The sequence below is a fragment of the Nelusetta ayraudi genome, unplaced genomic scaffold, assembly GCF_046127955.1.
Source record: "Nelusetta ayraudi isolate G7.1 ecotype Tasmania unplaced genomic scaffold, CSIRO-AGI_Nayr_v1 ptg000016l, whole genome shotgun sequence".
NCBI lineage: Eukaryota > Metazoa > Chordata > Actinopteri > Tetraodontiformes > Monacanthidae > Nelusetta > Nelusetta ayraudi.
The window spans coordinates 4,650,299-4,673,642 of NW_027466066.1; the positions used below are offsets into that span (position 1 = coordinate 4,650,299).

Consider the following 23,344-nt stretch of genomic DNA (forward strand, 5'->3'; position numbering starts at 1 on the left):
CATTAAGTTAAGACAGGCAAGCAAGTTCCAGTAAAGAACCACAGAGGAAGATATGAGAACAGGGGGCGCCTGCAAGTCCTAGCTCAGGCATGGGCAAACTACGGCCCGGGGGCCATATGCAGCCCGTTAACCTTTTTAATCTGGCCTGCTGAATTTGAAGAAATTATATCAATAGAAAGCAAATTATAATATAGCATCCATTTTTTTCAGCGTTCCAAGAGTAATTTCAATTAAGAGCTAAATACTGTGCAGCTTCAAAGACATAGAAGAAGATATTTTTTGTTTGTTTTCAATTGATCTAAGGCACCGGTTTCCTACATATCCTATGATATATTTTTTCCTCCTATGAGGTGGGTCACCAAAACACTCCTGCTCATGCTCCTGCTCCGGCCCCCTCTGTCAAATTTTCAATACCATTGTGACCCACCCCTGGCCTAGCTGCTGCTAAATCGACTAGCATGACCGCTGCAGCAGCCGGTTTCACCTGGATTTGTTTGAAAGAGCTGGAGCGAATCTGAGAACAGTTCAGTTCAGTTGCCACTTACGTCTCAGTTCTTTCGTCTCCAGGCACCGGTATGAAGCTCGGACCTGGTTTGACCTGTCGCAAAGACGGATTGGGCGACTACTTTAAGTGGCGAAAGGTTCATCCAATCAGCTTCCTCGACTGCTTGTTTACATTTGTTCGTTTTAAAAGCACCTTTTCCATGTGTTTTCCACAGGTTCCTTATCAGATGGGTACCTAAAATAAACCCAGCGGTCTGTGTTTGACGCAGGTGTCGCACTGGACATTTAAGTCAAAAGACATTGACTGTTGTTTTATTACGTACTTTGTTTATTTGTTATATTTCAGTTTATTTTGCTGAAAAACTGAACATGCATGAGCAAAGTAGCAGAGAGTCAGATCCCAAAGGATAAGTTTAGCATTCACAAGCTATCAGGACAAAGCTGTTATTTATTGTACAAGTTCAAAGTAAGTTTTTCCTGAGCATTAGAACAAGTCTCTGCAGTCACTGCTGCTTGTTTTGAACAGAAATATTGAGATAGTGTTATGGAGTTGTTGGTTTTTTGTTTTTGTTTTTTTTAAATGTTATATAACGATAATGTTTTTGGACCTCCTTCATGCCAAAAGTCTATTTGTGCATCATAGATCACCATCTTTCTTGATTGAATTGGGCAACTCATGAAAGCCATAAAACCCCAATTTGCTACAGGGAAACATGATTCTTTTTTAATTTTCCCCTTTTTTTGTTTTTTGTTTTTTCATTTACAGTTTTCAGAATTTACAGAATTCATCTTGTAACAGTTTGGCTGCGGTTGAGACAAAATTTAAAAAAAAAAAACAACAACAAAAAAACAGAATTTAAAACCAAGTAAATAAAACAAAGGTCACCCGTTTCGCGTTTCCTATTTACACACAAACAAACAAAAAACATGATGCTTCCTGGAAAGTCCCTTCGCTGCATGCAATAACTTAATTTTGGAGTATTGAAGAGCAGTGCTTATTTTAGAAGGTGCGACAGGAAACCCTCTGCTCTGCACCGTCACTCAGAGAAACTTGGTAGCGTCGTAGTATTGCGTATGGAGGACTCATCTGAGCAAAAGCCAGGCGTGTTTATGACCAGGCGTCTGAGGAGGCCAACTGTTTATTCCGACTTCTTGCTGGGACACAGCTTGTCGACCTGGAGAGCGAAGGTCTCGGCCACCATCAGAGGGAAGACCAGAGTGGCGTCAGCGTACACCTGCACGCGGAGAACAAAGGAGCGTTTCACTTTGCAAGCGCAAAAAACAGCGCGCTCACTTCCACACGGCAGTTCAACTATGTTCAACCACCGAGCAGGTGGCGCCACCTTGTGGCCAAAGCGGAGAGCACAGCGTAGATAGATAGATAGATAGATAGATAGATAGATAGATAGATAGATAGATAGATAGATAGATAGATAGATAGATAGATAGATAGATAGATTTTAAGAGCACCTTCACTGGTTGGGCATCTGTTCTTATCTTTCCCCAGGACACGGCTTCATCCGGACGAGCACCAGAGTCAGAGCCGTCAAACTCCTGGCCTGTGTTTACAAACACAGCGTAGTCGGCTCCGTTTCTCTGGAAAGAAATTACAGGGAATAAATAACTGAAGTTCGGGAAGGCGCTGATCACCTGGCTGTATCTGTCCACACAAAAGTGACAGCAATTTTCCCCCTTTTCTGAGCCGACAACAAATCTTTTTTCCAGCTATCCTGCGTTTATCTTGAGTTTAAAAAAGAGAAAGACATCATACCACTGCAACTTCATTCTTCAGGATAGCTTTGCACACGTTAAACTCAAGTTTAAAGGTCCAATGCGTAACATTTTTAAGAAGGTATTTAAGGCAGGCCTTGCTACCCTTGCTTATTTACATGTGAACCGTTCCAAGAGTAGGAAAACCAAATTACTTTTCTTTTACTGTGAGCATACACTTTTATCAATGTATTTATGGGCAGTATGTTAAGCTTTTACCAATATAAAAAAATCATAAATCAAGTCAAATTTTACACACTGGACAATGAAGCGTTGAAGGACAGTGTGAAAGTCTGTTACCATCAGGTTTGCATTCGCTATGTGGTGTTTGACCAGCCCTCCTCCCAGGATGATCATTCCAGTCTTTTTGGCTCGCACCGCCTGAGTGTTGATCCTGCGTATGTCTGCAACCGAATGCACATCGAACAATATGACGGACAGTCAGCGCCCAGTCAGCCGGTTTCCATTAGCGTGGATGGATCGATGGACTTACCCTCCACGATGTCTAGGATGAGGCCCGGGTTCTTGTACGAGTGGAAGTAGAGCATGTCGCCGAGGGAGCCATCAGTCAGAGCGGGACTGAACACTGGAATGTTGTTCTGACACAAAGCACAAGGGCACATTAAGAAATGGTCACACAAAAAAACAAAACTGTCAGGCCACCTTTTCATTATTTGTTACTTTATAAGAGTCTTTCTTGTTCATTCACAGCGTAAAAGAAAGAGTGGTTTAACAGTTCAAATCAGGACGCACCTTGTATGCCCAGTAGTAGACGGACTCTGGATTATTTATCTCTTTGCCAAGACGATGGATCATTTTGGAAGGGGTCCAACGGGTTCCCTGCATTGAAAGGTTTTGTCACGCAGGTTAGGATGATGAGTGAAACCGTCGTTCACACCGGGTGACGATGACAACACAAAACAAAAAATTCTAAATCGATCGTACCCACCTCTGTGTTCTGCTCCAACAGCATCTGGTCCAGGATGGGGATCAGCCAGTCCTCAAACTTACAGTAGTTGTCATTGGGGACCAGCAGGTTCCCAATCCTGCATCCAGCAGAGAGCAGAGGATAGTGATGAAACAGTGACGTTATTATTAAACAAATAACACAATTTGAAAGAAATGGCAACCTGTGAATCATAGCTTATCTATCATATAACTGTATGTAAAGATGAAAATATTGTTTTTCATTCAACAGTGCTCGATTTATTCCTTAAAAATATAACTTTTGTGGTTTGTTTATTTATATTAATTTACTTATGCATTCGTTTAAAAAATGTCTTCTTTTTTTTTTATTCAATTTAACTCAATGAAATTGAATTCAATTCGAAAACGTTTCCATTCACTGTCTGGCAAAATGGTGCAAACAGTTAACTTTAGTCTGAGCTGCCCTGACAGAACGTGGATGTGTCTTCCTGCCCTTGCCAACCTGTTTATGCCCTTCAGGCGAAGCTCCTTGCCAGGCAGGTGAAAATCTCCCAAGTAGGTGTGAGCCAGACACTTGATGAAATCCTCCTCTATGCCTCCAGCTGTGGTCACAATCACGTCCACCTGGCACGGACAACGAGCACAACCTGATGAGCTGGCCTTACTTGGCACGTTGCCCACCGTGCAGAGCAGCGGAGAAGAGTTTCACAGGAGGAGCGTACCATTTTGTGCTCTGCCAGGTAGCGGATACTCTCTCGGACCCCGGAGCTGATGAGGTTGGAGGTGTAGCCGAGGAAGATGGTGCAGCCAGGCAAGGACTCTTCTGTGTTCGCCTCCTCCTCCTCCTCAGACGGCTCCAGACGCTTCTCTATCTGGTAATGTGGAGCCGACAGATTTGAGCGTCAACTGGAGGATGATGAGTCTCAATTCACTTTAAAGGTCTGTAAAGCTAGTATGCATCGAGCATTTATCGATAGGAGATTGTTTTGAATGCAAGTTATTGGATACAAGAAAATTGGAGGGGTTATGAACGTTTTAACACAAAAGCTTAATAGGAAAAGATTAAGTAATAAAAATTCACAGCTACATTTACAGTAAGGTCAGGGTTAGGATTAGGGATGCAAATAATCGATTAATTCATTAATCGTTAATCGATTGACTTTATCGATCGATTAACAATTAATTGATAAGTGCCGAGAACCTAAATTTCACAATGAAAAATGTCTAATGAACAAATGATTAAACCCTAAAATAATGTTGAGGGTCCAATGTGTCACCCTAAACATGTATCCTCTGACTTTAAGTTGACTTCTAAGGGGTCACATTTCAATTCAAGTTGTTTCAATGTAACTTGTTCTAGGTATATTATGACTGTCACAGTGTCCACAGGCGAATTGCTCTTTCCTGCCACTACACTGTTATAATGATATTAACTATCTGTGTAAAAAATGTTCAGTTAAGTGCGACTAATTTAATTGAGTCAATTAAGTTCTTAATCAACAATTAATCATTGACCAACAGAAATTACTGTCCCCGTCATCCCACTCCGGCGTACAGGCGAGTGCCACTACAACAATTGAAAAACACATTGTTTTCAATGAGAGAAACCAACATGTGACATTTTTTCACCATGTGGTTGATCTCCTGAATTGCCAGACCAAGCCTGCTGGCCTGAAAGCCCGTGGTGAGGTACGACTTCATCACGCCCTGGAGATCGCGGCCCTGGTTGAAGTCGTAGCCTCTGATCTTCGTCATGTTTTCCGGCAGGTCGCAGCTGCGTTTGAGGACGGCCTCCGTGGCGACGGAAGGGGCATTCTCTGCCATCGTTCCTGTTGAAACGAGAGAAGCGTGTTCCGAGAGTGGTCACCCCTCATCGTAATGCACCGAGAGCTTGTACCATAGAGTAAAACCAATCTGTCATGACGTTGGTTGTATGTGGAAAGGCAACATCAATAGGAACTTGGGAGGTGGGGGGAGTTGGGGATTGATTAGTCTTGTTTGCCATTCAGTGGATGGTGATTTGGCAGGCAGCCCAAAGATTAGATCCACATGTTTACATTTACCTGCCAATAAAACCAAATGTGTATAATACACGCTTTAGGTCTAGATACACGCACGACAAAGTGACGGTAACCTCCTTATTTGTGTGAAAGTTGGAACTGAGTAGAGGTTGCTTTTTGCTCCAAACAAAGAAGCGTGAGACGCCAACATTTTGAGTTCTCTGGCTCCGCCTGGTGGTCACTGATAAGAAGGGCCGTTTCCTGACAATTATGGTTGCCTGACTGCCCTGTGCACATCTGCGGTGCAAGACGTGTCCGATTCCTTTTCGAAAACAAGTTCTGTCAAGAACAGCTTTCTTTTCATTGCTTCTGCTTCAAGAAATTACTTCAATTCAAATAGATCTGTAGTTCTTACCTAAAAACATCATCCACGCTGTGAAAAAAAAATCTAAAATTGAGCAAAAGCCTGCTGAGGGGGGGGGGACTTCCGACGACTTTTTCCCTGTCGCAGTTTTTTTTTGTTTATTATTTTTTGTTTTTTTTCGGGAAACGTATTTTTCGCCACTTGAACACGGAAGTGGGAAGAAGTGGAACTCCAACAACAACAACAACAACAACAGACAACCGTCACAGCTCCAGAAAGCACTAAGGACACATATGTAGACCAAACCAACACCAGCCGCCGAAATTCAATTGGGTTTAGTTAAATGTGATTCACGTCATGGCTAAACCATGTGTGTGTCATTCCTACGGAAGCATGTTGACAACGTGCAGTATTTGTTGTTAGCTTACAAGCATGCTAACTTGACTAGTTTCGCTGTCTTGGCTCGTTTAATGCCGTTTATTTATTTATTTATTTTTAGACCCGCAATCAGAACGTACCTTTCTGAGAAAGACGCCACTTGATCCAGTGCTAAGTGCGAAATCAACTAAGACAATTGTTCCTATTAAACAAGCGTTAGTCGCAGTGCCAGCCTACGACGGAAAGTGCGAAGGGACAAAAGTCTGCGACGTCAACTCCTTGAACCTATCATTCAATAACTATGTGCAAAGTCACGAAAGGTGTTGATATTCACATTACATTAAGTTGACAGTGACAGTTACGTGAGGTTTGGCATAAATCATCAATAAACACGTATCACACAAAGTGGTGAATTAAAAAAAAAAACTTGACCACGCCCAAAAGTAAATGTCTTGCAAAGTCAATAATCATTTCATAGTCCGTGTCTGCGAATCAGTGTGTGCGGTTTGTGACATTTGGACCACGAGCTGTGTGACCTTCAAGATCACAGAGCCTTTGAACCAACCCCATGAGAGAATAAAACAAAAACATAAAGCTGCATGCACTGGGTGAATCCCTGCACAATCAGGCACAACACATCTCCCCGATGCTGTTTCTCTCTCAAAGAAGGATTCTGTGATTGCTGAGACTTCCTTTGATTTGAAGAGCATGTCTGGGAAGACGGGCAGCAGCAGCAACAGTGTAATCCAGGCACAAAAGCTGGTGGATCAACTTCGGGTGGAAGCGGGCATGGAGAGAATCAAGGTAAGAACCGGTGTCATCTCTCAGTGCATGTATTTAATAGTGTTACCGTTACTATTTATTTTCTCCCGGATAAGAAATGACACACATACTGTATGTTATATTAATGACTTCATTAATGTAATTTTATTCCAAAGGCAAAAACAAAAAATATATCAACATATATTACATATTAAAGACAAGACAGAGCAAACAACGCATGTTGCTTGAGCCATTTCATTTCACTCACACATCTAAAATGCTTGATATTTCCATCCTGCCCTGCAGGTCTCACTGACAGCAGGAGATCTGGTGCGGTACTGTCAGGAACACAGGCGAAGCGACCCTCTTGTCAGCGGGATCACTGCATCATCAAATCCTTTTAAAGACAAGAAGACCTGCGTGCTGCTGTGAAAGTCGCGACTGCAGGCGGGAAGAATCTCCACAGAGTGCCCCTCTGTCAAATGGAGCTGCCATGTTAATTGAACTGATTTCAACTTTCTTTTTTTTTTTACCTCTTTCAAACTTGAACTGAGGCTGCGCTTCAATGAATAATTATAATTGCACATTTCTGTGTGTTGTATTTATTACACTGAGCCACAAATCCTAACGGTTTTACATTCATATGGCAATCAATGACAATTCAGACAAAATACAGACATTGCTTTTAAAAAAAATACACTGATTAGCACTGTGCTCAAATAAATAGATTCAAGCGTGTGCGCACGCACACATACACACACACACACACACACACACACACACACACACAGAGGATTTGTATACTTTGACTATACATGACCGGTGATTATTACTTTAGCGCAACTTCACACACAGTATCAGATATGAGAATTTATAAGCGAGTACATATTTTTTCACGTACAAAACACCCAAGATACATTATGTTCTGAAATTGTTGGGGAAGTGCACGAGACTCACATCAGCCATTTCATGTGTTCACATATGGTTCCTTCATAAAAAATCCTAAAAAGATTAAATGACAAATTAAGTGGCATTAAATTACATAACTTGTTTACTTCTTTTCAGCTAAATGAGCAGAATTGGGTCAGTAATCCCCACATTGTGTCACCACATGCGCTCAAAGTCGTTCAATGGAACTTAGTGGTTTGTGCTCTTTTATTTCCGTGGCCGCCAGATGTGTGAATACTCTCCAACAGCTACAGCAAGAACTCCAGCCTCCACACTCAGCTATCAAGATAAGACAAAGATGGGCAGAACAATCAAAGTGAGAGTTTGAACAAGAATATTTTTGAAAATGCTGTCGTTTTTTTTCCATTTTAAAGGTCCCATTTAATGCAAAAGTCACTCATTGGTTGGTTTTTAATGAGAACGTCTCTTAACTGTCAATCAACTCTCACAAACGTCACTTCCTTTGTCTGCTCCAAAACGACATGATACGGAAATGAGTATCAGCAGTGTTGCAGAGAGCTGTAAACAGAGGGCTAAATGTTGTGTTTGTCTGTTGAGTAATAATATATATAATAAAAAATGCATCTTTCACTAACATGCACTTTCAGTGGTTTAGCATTTGAAATAATATGAAAATGTGCACCGATACTGACCCCAAGGACTGCAACGTGGTGCTGCAGTGTGCACAATGTCCTTGGAGGCCCGGACGGGATGTGTACCTGGAACGCAGTCGGTGGCAACAAGCTGAAAAAACATCCAGTAATGCAGCAGCGTACAAGTAAAAAAAATAAAAATAAATTTACCAAACAATACCTTGACGGTGCGATCGGACGAACAGGTGTAAAGGCTCCCGGGGGACCTGTGGATGCCTGTGATCAATGCTGTGTGTCCCACATCAATCTGGGACATGGCTTTCAGCGTGCCGTCCCGCATGGAGAAGGAGTGCAGCTTGCCGGTGATGTCCCCCGCCCACACCTCACAGTCGCTGTAGCTCATGCACAGCAAGTAAGAGTTGAGCTGGGAATGGAGGAGTCGTCTGTTTAGTTGGTCACGCAGGGATACGAAGGTTAAAACAAAAACAAAAAACAATAAAAATCACATTGCACATACCTGGATCCTCTTCAAGTTTTTGCCGGCCCGGCGGTCGTGCACGGCCGCCGTGCGGTCCTTACTCCCGTAGATGATGTACTTATCATCAGCAGCTAGGCACATGACGTTTTCGTGGAAACGGAGACTCTTTACCAGCGGTTGAGCAGCTGCAGACGACAACAAAAAGAAAATATTACTGAAAGCATAACTCGATCAATAACTGCCACACGCTGCTTTATACTTCATGTGAGCAAACACAACATGCTTAAGGATTAGGGATGATTAGATTGCAGATTTACAGAGGGCTGGGTGAAAGATTGTCATGCACAAATTAGAAATAAAGTTATGGCAAAACAAAGTAGTGAGAGCTATCCGTCAGGAAAATAAAAGGCAATGCTCTTCCTCCCTCACCTCTGATGTCATACATGCTGATCCTTTTGTCCCATGTACTGGTCAGCAATACATCTGGTTGGAAGGACATGCAGTGGACAGCGCCTCCAGCATTAATCAGGCCTCTCTCTGCGCCGCAGGCCTGCAGGTCCCAGAGCTTCACCGTGCTGTCGAAGCTCCCGGAGGCCAGCAGTTGTCCCTGAGATGCCATGCACCAGACCCACCCCTGGTGCGTGCTGAAGGCGCTCCTCCCCACCAGCGTGTGCAGCAGCGTGACCTCGGGGCCCTTCTGCAAATCCCACAGTTTGACATTATAGTCTCGGGACCCAGTCGCGCAGGCTTTGCCTTCTCCCCCCAGCAGCAGGACCGTGTTGACCTGGGCCACGTGCTGCGAAGGCAGGGTGATGCATTCCAGGGCCGGAGGCGAGGTGGGGCTCTGGGCAAGTTGGGGTTGCTCTACCTGCACCTGTATCCCGTTGGCCAGGTGCGCTCTGTGATTGTGGCCCGCGAGTTCCCCAGCATCTACGTCCATTGGCACAGCGGCATCGTTGCCCAGTCTGTCTCCCAGTTCCTCCCTCGCCCCCACAATTTGATCCGCGTCTCTGACGGGCTGCACGTCGGCGTCCTCGGCTTCTGCCGCGACTTCCAACCCTTCGTCGGCGCCGTACACAACCTCTCGCGCAGCCACTCCCACTCCTTCAATGTCTTCCTCACGTTCGCCATCGAGGCCTTCAGCGACCGCCTCCTCGTCCTGCCCCGCCCTCTGCCGCTGCCCCACCTCTTCCCGGTCCTGCTCATCTTGCTGGTTCTGTTGGGCTACGAGGTGTGCCTGGTCCGTCCAGTGGGTTATCAGCTGCTCCATTTCCAAGCAAGCCAAAGCCCAGTCAAAGTCCTCAGAGGGACCAACCGGATAGGTTGCTTTGGATCCAGTGAGCCTGCGAGCACGGAGCTTCCACGCTGTGTTGTCCTTTCCCACGTTACCCAAGGCGTGACAAACCTGAGAAAGAAGGCAAGGAGGCAAGATTCAAGGAAATGAAGAAGTCATCCTCATCATCAACATCTCACAGATCTTGGAAATCCAGACTTTCTTTCTTGTGTTATGGTCATCCAGAAAAAACAGGAGATGAACTCTCAAAGGAACCTGATTAAGTGAGACTGACCTTTGGCAGCACAGAGATGACACATTGCGCAGAGAGGTGGGAGGCAATGTGGGTGACCATCTCCCACGGCAATGACAGCAGACCGCTTTGCTCAGGCGAAGGCGAGGCGCCATCGCACGGTACGGTGGAGAGTTCCGCGGGCAGAAGGCTGGGAGAAACACGACGGCCAGAGTGACTCGCCGATTCTGTCTCACATCCAACGAGGACGCGTCCGAGGCCAAGCTGCAGCCTTACCTTCCTACGTCTGAGCTGGACGTTGCACTACAAGAAGGCGCGGCAGGTTCACAAGGTGTTCCATCCTGGTCAGCACGCGCACCTTCCTCTGGCCTGTGCCGGTTATCCCCGGCCTCTGACATGAGCTCTTCTTCTCAGCAAAAGTTGGCCTGACACATGCAGAGTACAATAAATCTAGATGAAATCTAATCAAATCTTGATCACTCTCTGAAGCGCCATCCTCCAGACGCTGGCCAACTGTTCTATTTGCTTCTGCGTCTGCTTTGCGCATCTCGAGAAGGATTCCGTAGATGCAAATGAGTGCTTTCGTTCTTTGATCCATTTCAGCAAAACATGTTTGAAAGTTAATGGAATATTGCACCATTGTTTGGGTAGAGCAAGGTCACCAACTCATGTCGACTCACCCCTGGGGAGTTGCGCCAAGATGTGCACGCAGGTCAGGGAAGCGTACACAGCTGAAGCCAGAGCGACAGAATATAGCAGATGACAGTTTCAACAATTTTATTCCACAGTTGTTTTCATGTCAACATGTATAAAATACGTATAGTGGAACACCGGCAAGTAGACGGTACAGCTGAATTTTGGGTCTACGAATAACATATTCTCTTTGCTTTCTTATATTCTATCACAATTATTTCCCTCACAATGCAAACGCAAATGCAAAATTTTCTTCACTTGGAATTATCGTAACAACGGAACGAACGTTACCTCGGAATACTAAAGAGAGGTTGATGATGTCAAAGCCCAGCGACATTCAAATTCGAAATTAACTATCTTTAATGACACTCGATATTAAAAATACGAACGTGGTAAACAACGTCTTACCATTAAAAGAAGAAGGGGAAAAGAAGAAGAAGGGGAAACTATTGGCGCCAGTATTAGCAGTGTCGTTTTGAAACGACACGAGATCTTTGTCTAGATAAGCTCAGCTGGGGCCGGGCTTACTCCAGCTGGGTGTCATCGATACGAAACAACCCCCGTTAGCTTTGGGCGTCGCTAACTAAAGCTAAACACAAACAAACCCGGACCGTGGCAGTGACTCTCACCTTAACCCAGTCCCTGCGCATTGACAACGACGGCTGTCACCTTTTAAACCAAAGTCTTACTAAAACTGTAGCGGCCGCGGAATAACGACGACAGAATAGCAATGTTTAAGGGGGTTTTAACGACCGTTAACGTTAAGAACTACAAACATCTCCGAATAGAGCGTCCTGCGCAAAAAGATGTCGTCATCAAATCGCGTCGTTGAACGGCAAGCCACGCCTTGTACAGGTCGCAAGGTTTGAGGTTAGCTCCGCTTGAGTTCTGATAATGTAATTTCCCTGTAACTACGGACGCCAATGTGGATGCGAAGTGCAACGATATACGGTTAAAATGAGCAAATAGTTATATTTTATACGACGTAAAAACATATAAAATATGTATTTAGGAAAGATTTATTTTGATATATTATAAGCAGGGGGATACTTTTAACGTTTGGATGTTGTTGTTGTTTTTGTTGTTGTTGTTTTCAATTACCAATAAGACATACATAAATAACAGAATGTTGAACATGTCTATTTCATGTAACTAAAAGTTATTATTATGCAAAACATATTTATAGTTTGATTTAATGATCTTTTGACTTGTCAGGATGGTGGAGTCCTTTTGAACACAGGTTTTTATTGTTTCATCAGCTCAACGCCACATGATACCAGCGTTTACTTACTTGGTTGCCATTCTTGCGACTTGCACCAACCTCTGTTGTACCCTCAACACAGCCACCCTGTGTTTTCTTTAAATTGAAAAAAAAGGTTGATATTTGCCATGAGTCTGTTTCTTGACTCCCACGGCTACTTCTGAAAAAAAGCCATTCCGTAAAACAAGAATATTAAATGGTGATTTGTCAATTATATACTGTTTGCTTGATTACTGAAAGCAGTAGTTCTCAAACTTTCTCTGTCACGCCCCACCTTGGAGGAAGAAAATGTTTCATGCTAGACGCCCCAAATTTGACGTGGCTGTGTGTTGAGGGATCCCGATGAACCTGCAAGTGGTCCCATGTCTCTAGGACAAAGTTGACTTTTGACCCCATAGATTTGCATGGCATTAGGGTTAGTGATAAGGCTGGAATTAGGGTTAGGGTTAGGGTTACTGCTGGAATTAGGGTTAGGGTTTCGGGGTTCCTCATGGGCTAGAAGACCCAAATTTGACGTGGCTGTGTGTTGAGGGATCCCGATGAACCTGCAAGTGGCCCCATGTCTCTGGGACAAAGTTGACTTTTGACCCCATAGACTTGCATGGCATTAGGGCAGTGGTTCGCAAACTTTCTCTGTCACGGAGGAAGTCCTTGGAGGAAGAAAATTTTTCTTCCCTGTGAAACAACACAGCTTTGTGTTGTGCAGAGAATAGCCGCACTTTCAGGGGTCTTGTTTTTGATGAAATTGACCACATCAACATCAGTCATGCGACAACATCACATTTTCTACCTGCCACACGGGATGACGTTGAGCGTTGCGTGCGCTAACTCATGATATCGCGCCAGTCGCAGCATAGATCACGTACTGATGCAAAGGTGTTTGATTACGTTCTATCAGCAGTCGAAAACTCTTCATTTGTTTTTGGCACAGAGGCCCAGAGGAAGGTGCGCATGCTGACCAGGATGGAACACCTTGTGAACCTGCCGCGCCTTCTTGTAGTGCAACGTCCAGCTCAGACATAGGAAGGTAAGGCTGCAGTTTGGCCTCGGACGCGTCCTCGTCGGATGTGAGACAGATGTTTTTTGACGTCGAAACGATCGCTGCGCGGCGCGAGCCGGCCGCAGAGGTGCACCTCGCTTCAAGTCTGGCGCCACCCACTTTGAGAAACACTGACTTAAAGAAAAGAAAAAAAAAAAAATGTCCACATCCATATCATTTGAAGGCTTTGTTTTAATTGGAATACCACAACAATAGCAACTACAATAAACCTGGTAAAAACAAACTTTTTTTTTCTTTTCTTAAATTTACAGGAGGCTGAGTCCATATATTTGCATTGCAAGTGGTCATACTGCAGAAGCCTTAACAGCAAACGTCTTAGCCACTATAAGGGGGAAAGCGATGGAAGCATCTGCAAACACCTAGAAACACAGAAGTGAAAGGTTCCTTTTATTAAAAACTTACAGAAAAATACTTTCTCTGAGACTCACTTGCCATGTAATAGATTCCTGATTCATTATATTCAATGTTAGGGAAAGTAATTAGGGAGTATTGTGCAATACCTTCACATATTTTGCATCTTGAGTGAGTTTGCCCCAGGACACGGCCTCATCTGGACTGGCGCCCGAGTCACAACCATCAAACTCCTGAGCCGTGTTCACGTACACAGCATAGTCTGCCGTCTGGATTCGGGGTTGTTGATCTCCTTGCCCAGTCGGTGGATCATCTTGGAAGGAGTCCATCGAACACCCTGAGAGGAAGTGACCCCAACGTAAACCACAACAGCGGCCGTAGTGGTAAATGTGTGATTTGGTTTTGCTGTTTTTTGCATGTGTAAAAGCTGAAATGAGTCTACAGACCTTTGTGTTTTGCTCCACCAGCATCTCCTTCAAGATGGGCATGATCCATTGGTCAAAATAGAGGTAGTTGTTCTCAGACATCAGAGTGTTTCCGTTCCTGCAGGCACAGCACCACACATGGCAGATTTAGCTTCAAGTCAAATTGGAGACGGAAAAAATTCAAAGTCATTAGATTCCACCTTCTCCTCTCCAACCTGTTCAGTCCTTTTTTATACAGGTCCTTTCCTGACATGTTAAAGTGTCCAACGAAAACTGGGCCAAGACACTTGATGAGATCCTCCACTATGCCTCCAGCTGTGGTCACTAGTACATCCACCTGGACAGAGGAAGAAATGTATTGCATCAGTCGGCCACTGAGACCAGTAGAATCATGATGGTGTACATCCGCACCATCTTGTGCTCTGCCAGGTAACGGATGCTCTCCCTGACTCCACTGCTGATGAGATTGGATGTGTAGCTGAGATAGATGGTGAGGCCCTGCTTGCAGTGGCAATCGATCTGATCTTCCTCGGCACCCTCGACCGGCTGCTCTCGCTTTTCGATCTGTGGGTGGAGGACACGATGGGAGAGCTTGAATGAAACCAGAAATAAATGGCAGCCAACCATTAAACTCCTGGTGGGGCAACAAAACTTAGTGCTTGCCCTGCTTCCACTCCACAAGTGTAGGGCTAGCAGAACACCTCATACAGTCTCACCATGGTGTTGATCAGCTGGATGGCCACACCCACATTAGTGGCCTGCAAGCCAGTGGTGAGATAGGACCGTAGCAGGGCTCGGTAGTGGACTCCCTGGTTGAAGTTGTAACCCTTGACCAGAGGCAAGTCCTCTGGGAGAGGGTCTGTCTTTCTGTAGATGTCCCCAGGTATTGCATGGATGTGGCGCGCCATTTTCTCTGTAAATAGAAAATATGATTTGCGCATTGAACCCGGATAATTCTCCTAGCACGCCCTTGTGTTTCAGCCAAATCCACCTTTGAGTTGCTATTGTATGTCTAATTACGGTTGTTAACCGTAGCAGCTACTCCATTCCGTCCCTTGTAGGTGAAACTTGCTGGTGAGAGACAAAAGGCGGTGCTTGACATCATCTCTACATTGTTTTGCGGTCACGGGCCACATATGGAGCAACATAACAGGTGTGGCTGCAATTGTTATGTCATCTAAAACTGAAAATGTTCATTACAGAGTATCATACACACACACATATATATGTATATATACACATATATATAAATATATATGTGTATATATACATATGTGGGTCTAGGTCTCCTCTTGTGCACATGAGGACAATGACAATTTGAAGTTGTCCAGAAGTGGTCTCTATATACGGTCCGAACAGTAAACTGCCGACTCCAGGGTGAAACCGCTGCTTCCGCCCCAAGACAGCCAACAGCAACACCTTTTGGATGCTGACTGCAAGAGAAGGGTTAATAAATTAACATTTGCATATCAAACTTTGAGCCACGGTTGGAGTCAGGTTCCGTTACAGGGTGGGGAACTATTACTCAGAAGTGGTGAACAGCAAACTGGAATGGCCAGAACTCCAGTATCGTGCTTTGCTGTTTTCCCTGTAGAGGGCAATGAAGTCCACCACGAAACACCACATGAGCCACACATCCAAGGACGGAATTTTTATTTCAGAGGTGGGAGGGACACAACTGGCCAGAGCGGTGGGGGGGTGCTGATACGACCTCAAAGAAATACGAAGTTCAAAATATGTGTACAACAAAGTTGTCATACAGAAATTTCACATGCAAAACAAAAAACAACTTTTCATTAAATCTCAAACTCTTTCAATCTATCTTTCTAATTGCCACCATTACCGCCAACACTTATTTTTGGTATGTATGGTCAATTGACCTCATATACATAGAATTATACCTAATTTTTTAGTAAAAAAAAAATAAAAAAAATTAAAAATAAGCAGAAATTCTGAATTACTTTGACTATAGTTACACTCGGGCACATAAATGGATAGATTACAGCAGACTGGTATATGTGAAAATGAAATGACATCATTTCAAATGTTTGGACCAGGGAATATCACAGGAGGGGAGAAATTGAATAAAATATCCATAATTCAATGCAAGTAGTGATCATCAATTGTATTTGAAGCGAGTGATCAACTTAGCCAAAGTTGTCTTATGTCCATTTTTCTTTTTTTTTTTGGACATCCTGCCACCTGGTTGCACCTAATTACCAATTAAGACACACGCACACACAGACACACATTCAAATTTTAATGTAAATGTAAATGAAACCTCTGATATTCTTCTACCTGACGTGACCCAGGCAGAACAAACGCCCAACGGGGGACCGAAACTGCCTTTTTAAAAAGTTTTACTGTAGGAACGAGACATCTTGTTTCCTCTTATAAAGATCCTGCTTGTAGCCAACACACCTTGGAACTTACAGCTGTAGAGTGCATAGCAGAGGCAGGAATTTGTACCACCCCATAAACAGCATCAGCCAATCAGATATACACACTTGAAGCACCTGAAAAACTGGCTGTGTAACTTTCAACACAGTTTTATAAAAAAAGTTAATTTGACAGTCCCCTCTTCACATTGAAGTAGGGCTCTTAAGTATAAGCGTGCAACAGTTGTTTCTTCATTTAATTTCAATCAATTTATTGAACGCAAACAACAGTGGTGGACAGAGCTCTTCAAAAAAAAAAAAAAAAAGGCAATGTCTCATTAACTGGTCATGTGACCCTTTTTATTGAATGTCAAGTTGTGAACAGCACAATGAAGAGGAGTTCAAAAATGAGGCCAATGCGGAACTACCAAAAACAAGGACTCAATTGTTTGATGATTGCCTGTCAATACAGAAAGGAGCCCTAAATTCAAACCGTGAATAGACGTGTAATACAGTAAATATAAGCCCCACCACACCCCTTTTTTGGGGGGGCATTTTATTTTATTTCCTTATAATGCAAAGCTTTTATTTTAATCATGAGGAGAAAGCAATATGGGGCTTCCTGGGCATCAGGTGAGAGGGAGGGGCTCCAGTCTCAAACTTCAAATTTCCCATTGTTTTCAGAGTTTTGTGTGAATGATGATCAAGAGCTTTTCATAAAGAGAACAATTTCGCCAACGTTTTCCGAGATTCCCCAGTTTACATATTATGACGGAATGGATCAACTCCCTGTTATGGAATATGTGGCGTGTGACTGTGTTTGTATTTGTAATTTGTTGGGAGATTCGTGGGTGGGGTTTTTCCACCATACCTGTGGGCGTTGTGTGTTTTTGCGCGAGATAAAGTGTACCAACTACTCCCTCATACTATACTCTATTGGTATGTACAGACAAGTGAAAGCCCGTAGAGTATAGTTAAGTCATTTTGTGTGTGTGTGTGTGTGTGTGTGTGTGTGTTTACATTTCCTTGTCTTCTCTTGTGCAAGAGCTGTACGCTCACCACCTTGGTTGGTTGTGTCACAGTTTGTTAATGGTAAGTCACACATGCAGGAAATACCAGATTGCAGATTGCAGATTAAAAACCCGAAAGATCCTCTTGAAAACAAGGTAGTAAAAGTTGGTTCGAAAAGCAAAAATCCGGGAGAAGGGAGACCAGAATTCAACCATCGACATGAGTTTTCGTGGATGAAGAACTTTTATTTGTGACATAATAGCTTTTTCCAAAGGTTGACTCATTAAATCCAGGAGAAAGAGAGACACTGGTTATAATGTATGGCCACGGCTGATTTTATTTCTTTGTGTCTTCTTCGGTTCTCTTATCTTGCCGAGCAGCGAAGGTTTGGGACACTAACAGAGGGAAGATTAAAGTTGCGTCTGCAAAAATCTGTGGAACCAAAACAAAGCGCTTCTATGTAGGAAAGTCCAAGAGTAATAGGGCAAACAGGCTCAGATCCAATCGGAACACGTGCAGCGTCATCACAGACGTATGCATTTTCCATTAACGGACAAAACAATGCAATAGCTGTTAGAAGGAATAAAAGCAGATTTAAGTCTCTGCTATGACAAAACACATCAAAACAATGTGCTGTGTCTTTTCCCAAACCAGTAATAACAACTCAATAAAGTACTTTTTAATAATATTTTGCCATCATCTCAGGGTTGTTTTTTTTTAAAACATCTTTCATGTAATTACGTTTGCTGTGATGGCTATTTTATGTCTTAATTATTATAGCAAACACACAATTTGTGTTTGTGTGTGTCCATAGACACTTATCATTATTGATTATCAAAGCGTAACCAACAAATGTAGAGAATGGTACCTTAACAGGTGTGGCATCTATTTTGATCTTGCCCCAGGTCACAGCCTCATCGGGCCTCGCACCAGAGTCAGAGCCATCAGCCTCCTGACCCGTGTTCACAAACACGGCAAAGTCAGCACCACATCTCTGGAAGAAGACAAACACATTTATATGTACGTGTAATTCGGTGAGGGTGATGAGATGAAGGCAGAAAGTGTTGTTTCAAGGCCTCAGCAGAAGAAAAAAAAAACATGTGGTAACTAGATATTCAACATTGAATGGCTGTGATATGTTTCTATATACTGTATATATCACTGGTGACTTAATTTCATAATATTTTTTGTGTTTGTGCCTTTATTTTGGAAAATGTTTGGACACCCCTGCTCTACAGGCTTTCACTTGTCTGTACAAACAAATTGTCTCTTTATGAAAAGTTCTTGATCATCATTAACACAAAACTCTGAAAACAATTGAAAATTTGCAGCTGAAGACTGGAGCCTATCCAATGTCTTATTGTGTTTCTTAGACCGGCCTTGTGACTTGCTATGTTTTGGCCTAGTGAGTGTCTCATGTCTGCTTCTCCCATGGGAAGAGGTGCTAAATCCTTGAGCGGGTTACATCCTCTTGTGGCCTCCGTCTCTTATCTCACTTTGGGGAAAGGAAGAGACACAACAGGGGAGGGAACATGCATATGCACCTACTCATTGCATTCTCATGTTTATTCAATGGTATCAAAACTTTGTCCACTTTTGTATGTGTTGAACATTCTGGCACACGCCACTTTATTTGCGTTTACTTCATTCATGAAATTTCTATTTTATTCACGAAATTTTCTCTTTTTAGCGTCGACTTAATTCAAGAAATTTCGACTTTGATCACAAAATTTTGACTTTATTCACAAAATTTCAACTTAAAACTCGAAATGAAAACTTAAATCAAAAATCTCCTTCCTGTAATATTTTTTTTCTCTTCTTGTGGCCCTAATCCTCTTTCATAGGTTTGACCACTGCTGTTGTTCCTCTTGCAAGATTAAACCTTTTTCACTCACTTTGCTAGACTTTGTAGAATGCCTGCACAACAGGTTACCCTTTTTGGATGAAAAAAATACTTACAAATGCATTGGCATTGCATATATGGTGTTTGGCCACGCCTCCTCCCAGGATAATAATACCGGTGTTGTTTGCAGCCACTGCCATGTTGTTAATCCTCGTTATATCTGAAATCCAGTGCACACCCAGAGTAAGAACAACCGTAACAACAACGAGTATGATATATAAAAACAAATGTATGAAAACCCCACGATGTGTTTTACCCTCAGTGATATCCAGCTTTAAGCCGGCATTCTCATGTGAGAAGAGGTACAACATGTCTCCAATGACGCCATCTGTCAAGGCAGGACTGAAGATGGGAATGTTGTTCTGAAACGCGTGCCAGAGATGAACTCGGTCACTCCAAGAAGCTCAATAGTTTACACACAAGATACATAAATCACTTATTGTTTATCGTTAGTAAAAATTGTATTCCTACGGCGTTCATGTAATTCAGAATATGGCATTGGTTTAAGACCCCAGTCAATGGTGAGAAGGGTAAAAATATGGGATATATAGGGAGTGAAATGATGATACACTCATATGTACACTCTTCAAGTATCATCTAAGGGGCGTTTGTGTTAAGCTTGAGGTTTTAATTAGGGTTCTTGGCATCTGGAAGTAGTGAATTATAACAAGAAGATAATCCTCGGTTCGAAATGGCAGGAGAGCAACGTTAGCTTGTAGCTGCTCGCTAACTAAGGTTGAGGACTTTGCGAGAGTACGACCACTCGACTAACTGCTATCATTGAATTAGAGAAACTTGTTATGACTGATTACACAGTCTAACGTGATTGTGTTCAGTAACCTTCAGATCAACCACCACACTATACTGCTCAGATGGATAATCATGCTATCAGCCCACTGCTCTGCTACAGCGGGGAGTAGCATTTCCGGGAGCATGGTATTGTTCTGACCTCCCATTAGTCCAACATTCCATTATTCCAACAAATTGCCCATTGGTCCAGCCTCCCCTGACCCTAACGGGAGTTCCGACCATTGGGCAATTTGTCGGACTAATGGGACGTCGGACTAATAGACAGTTCCCGCATTTCCCTCCTGTGAACGCATTTGTTCACAGAACTTCTTTCAGAATTTCTTTCTCATTGAACATGCACCACGCTCTGAGGGTGACAAGTGTGACGTTTGCACCGCGGTTGTTCACCTTGTAGGCCCAGTAGCAAACAGAATCTGGGTTGCCTATCTCCTTCCCAAGTCTGTGGATCATCTTTGAAGGAGTCCATTGAGCACCCTGAGGGAGGAAACAGTACAATAGACACACACAACATGATTTGTATACTTTGACTGGACATGACAGGTGTTTATTACTTTGGTGCAACATACACACACACATATATACATATATATATATATATATGTACATAAAAGACAAATTTATTATAACCTAGTCTATTTATATACAAGACTAGTATGGATGCAGGTGTTCACAGTGCAGTGCACGCACCTGAGTCTTCTGCTCCAGCAGCATCTGCTTGAAGATTGGCATAATCCACTTCTCAAATATGATATAGTTGCTGTCAGGCATCAGAAGGTTTCCAATCCTGCATCAATAATGTACATTAAGTTCACATATTCGAAAAAATTTGTCTCCCGTCCATTTTATTTCCTAAATCCCAAAGTGTCTATCCTATAATATGCGCAAATTCTCCAACCTGTTCAGGCCTTTTTTATACAGATCCTTGCCCGAAAGCGAGAAATCTCCCAAGTAAAAAGGGCCCAGACACTTGATCAAGTCCTCCTCGATGCCTCCAGCCGTGGTCACTAACACATCAACCTTGATAAGAGGGGGAAATGCAATACATGAGGGTGCAGAACTTTTGTCAGATGAACAGGTATGGCGAAAACTGCACCATTTTGTGCTGAGTGAGGAAGCGGATGCTCTCTCTGACTCCGCTGCTGATGAGGTTAGAGGTGTAACCGAGGAAGATGGTGCAGTTATTCTGGCAGGGGCAACCAGATGAATGTCCCTCTACACTTTTATTGTCTGCGCCCAGAGCTTCCTTGCGCTTCTCAATCTGTGGAGAGGGACAAAGAATTTGTTAGGTTTTGTTTTGATGGCATACAAGAACTGTGAAGAACCTTCAGACTAAATCCCATCCGTCTCACCATCATGTTTATCTGATTGACAGCTAAGCCAAAACTGGTCGCCTGGAAGCCAGTGTTGTAAAAAGACTGCAACAAGGCTTGGTGGTCAACTCCTTGGTTGAAGTCGTAGCCCCGCACTTTTGGCGTGTCCTCTGGTATTGGTATCGTTTGCCGATAGATGTAGTTGGGTTTGTGCACATCGTTTTGCATCTTGTCTGAAAGGACTGTTGGAAAAAATAAATGAATAAAAGGACTGAGAGAGAAAATCAGGAAAGACATTTCAGGTCAGTGAATGCTTGGCCGGGGCGAACATGCGATGGCTTGGGTGGCAGGTTTATACAGACCTGCAGTACGCGTTTCTTAAGATTCTCACCATGCAGCTTCAGCAAATCAACAACAAAAAAAAAAAAACAGTTGTGCAATGAACCGGCTTCTCAGCAAGCTTTTAAATGTTCTTGTAAAGATTCTACAGTTTGCCAACCAAGACACCTGGCAGTCAAGTTGTGAAAAACTTGTGAACAGCCATTGACTCAGTGCTCTGTATCATCTTTTAAATTTGACCACATTTTGAGTTTACAAAACACACTGTATGGGACCTCAGCCCAAACTGGTTTTTAATCATAGGGTCTCTTTTTGCAGGCAACGTTTCATAATATTCTGTTGAATAATGTAAATTTTGTTTTCCAGGTCGGCTTATTGCCACTTTTTTCTCTTTATCTATCTTGGCACTGCCAACAAGGCTTCAGCTTATGTTTGTGTTGGCGCACATCGACTCTCCAGCATGCATTAATTGAACATTCAAAAAAAAAAAAGAAAAATCATATTTAACTCTCTATTTGCACCCTCCAGCAAAAACACAGGATTTTATCTTTCGGCTAAAAGTGATGTTTACCGCACCTTCCAGAAGGTTTAAACTGTTATTCTCATTTCAATAGTTTAAAAAAAATAAAAAATAAATAAATCAAGGTACCTGCTGAATTTGTTGACAGAGTCTCTCAGAGATGTTGTTTAGGCTTCCAGATGTTGCTCGGTCTTCGCGCCCCTGCAGCAAAAGACTAAATGCTTTCAGTGGTGGATGTATGTTGCAAAGAAATGGGAGGGGCTGGAAACCTGAGCCAGTAGGCAGTCATTAGATCTGTAATGTTGACGGCATACATTTGTCATACATTTTGGTGAGCTGAAGTAGACAGGTTTTTAACGTGACTTCTCTACACATTATGGGCTGAGTGGCGCTTACGGTATAAAACCATGCAGTGTTTGTGTTTGTCTGGGGAGAGGTGTTGCAGTTCATTTGCAGCCAGCTACTTCGGCCTGTAGACCTGACAAGACATGTTCAATGACAGTTTAATGACACTGCAATGCATGTTTGAAAAATTCAAGTTCAAGTTGTTGTGTCAGCTCGTTGGTCTGGTAAAACTCATTTTGAAAGAACCAGCAGTGCCCCGTCATGTCATCTCCAGCAGCGAGCGATGCCACACACTCCCCCGTGTGGCGTGTCAGACGGCTGTCACCATCACCATTAACCTTACATGCTTCGGCCCACAGCTTGAGAGTGTGCTTCAGTTACATTTACGCCCTTCCATTTAGAAATGACAACAAAATGCTACGACCACAACAACAGGCGTCTACTGGTGGGAATTATTTCAGGCTGTGACACTTTAAAACAATTACATGGATTTGAAAATATGTTGAGCAGTAAATGTGAGGAACCGTCCCCTTAAGACTGGGAAGCCAAGTGGAATGTGCCTCAAACTACATCATTTAGAATTATACATTTCACACAACACACTACAGACAAACCACTTCAGCAGTAATTGTTGACTGAAACACATTTTGGGTCTCAAGGGGCTTCTGGGTGTCTACACTCGAGGCCA

General features: G+C 43.2%; 4 protein-coding genes and 1 pseudogene across 9 annotated transcripts; 1 reads left to right on the forward strand and 4 right to left on the reverse strand.

The window, feature by feature from the left end:
• Positions 1-809: 809 nt before the first annotated feature.
• dhps (deoxyhypusine synthase) lies at positions 810-5,025 on the reverse strand. Its single transcript, XM_076024075.1, has 9 exons — positions 4,831-5,025; positions 3,924-4,073; positions 3,704-3,825; positions 3,224-3,320; positions 3,028-3,114; positions 2,768-2,873; positions 2,575-2,678; positions 1,975-2,100; positions 810-1,739 (listed from the first exon to the last, which is right to left on the reverse strand). The coding sequence occupies exons 1-9, from the start codon at positions 5,023-5,025 to the stop codon at positions 1,644-1,646; spliced, it is 1,083 nt and encodes a 360-aa protein (XP_075880190.1). The 3' UTR covers positions 810-1,643.
• Positions 5,026-6,547: 1,522 nt separating this feature from the next.
• LOC142886854 (guanine nucleotide-binding protein G(I)/G(S)/G(O) subunit gamma-7-like) lies at positions 6,548-7,281 on the forward strand. The gene is made up of 2 exons (XM_076024090.1): positions 6,548-6,747; positions 7,012-7,281. Exons 1-2 carry the CDS (start codon positions 6,652-6,654, stop codon positions 7,135-7,137), a joined length of 222 nt encoding a protein of 73 aa, XP_075880205.1. The 5' UTR covers positions 6,548-6,651; the 3' UTR covers positions 7,138-7,281.
• Positions 7,282-7,291: 10 nt separating this feature from the next.
• fbxw9 (F-box and WD repeat domain containing 9) lies at positions 7,292-11,803 on the reverse strand. Of its 5 annotated transcripts, none has more exons than XM_076024052.1 (9): positions 11,573-11,803; positions 10,931-10,981; positions 10,527-10,675; positions 10,293-10,440; positions 9,154-10,129; positions 8,764-8,909; positions 8,467-8,670; positions 8,307-8,372; positions 7,292-7,932 (listed from the first exon to the last, which is right to left on the reverse strand). In XM_076024052.1, the coding sequence occupies exons 3-9, from the start codon at positions 10,646-10,648 to the stop codon at positions 7,861-7,863; spliced, it is 1,734 nt and encodes a 577-aa protein (XP_075880167.1). In that variant the 5' UTR covers positions 10,649-10,675; positions 10,931-10,981; positions 11,573-11,803; the 3' UTR covers positions 7,292-7,860. The 5 variants fall into 5 exon arrangements, with proteins under 5 accessions (XP_075880167.1, XP_075880164.1, XP_075880166.1 ...); XM_076024049.1 differs by having other exon boundaries at positions 11,352-11,803; XM_076024051.1 differs by lacking the exon at positions 10,931-10,981.
• Positions 11,804-13,548: 1,745 nt separating this feature from the next.
• LOC142886570 (deoxyhypusine synthase-like) lies at positions 13,549-14,948 on the reverse strand (annotated as a pseudogene).
• A 2,737-nt stretch (positions 14,949-17,685) lies between these two features.
• LOC142886838 (deoxyhypusine synthase-like) lies at positions 17,686-23,340 on the reverse strand. Of its 2 annotated transcripts, XM_076024067.1 has the most exons (10): positions 22,441-23,340; positions 21,492-21,694; positions 21,236-21,400; positions 21,038-21,159; positions 20,830-20,926; positions 20,530-20,616; positions 19,589-19,694; positions 19,389-19,492; positions 18,298-18,423; positions 17,686-17,861 (listed from the first exon to the last, which is right to left on the reverse strand). In XM_076024067.1, the coding sequence occupies exons 2-10, from the start codon at positions 21,678-21,680 to the stop codon at positions 17,766-17,768; spliced, it is 1,092 nt and encodes a 363-aa protein (XP_075880182.1). In that variant the 5' UTR covers positions 21,681-21,694; positions 22,441-23,340; the 3' UTR covers positions 17,686-17,765. The 2 variants fall into 2 exon arrangements, with proteins under 2 accessions (XP_075880182.1, XP_075880181.1); XM_076024066.1 differs by lacking the exon at positions 22,441-23,340 and having other exon boundaries at positions 21,492-22,016.
• Positions 23,341-23,344: the final 4 nt, after the last annotated feature.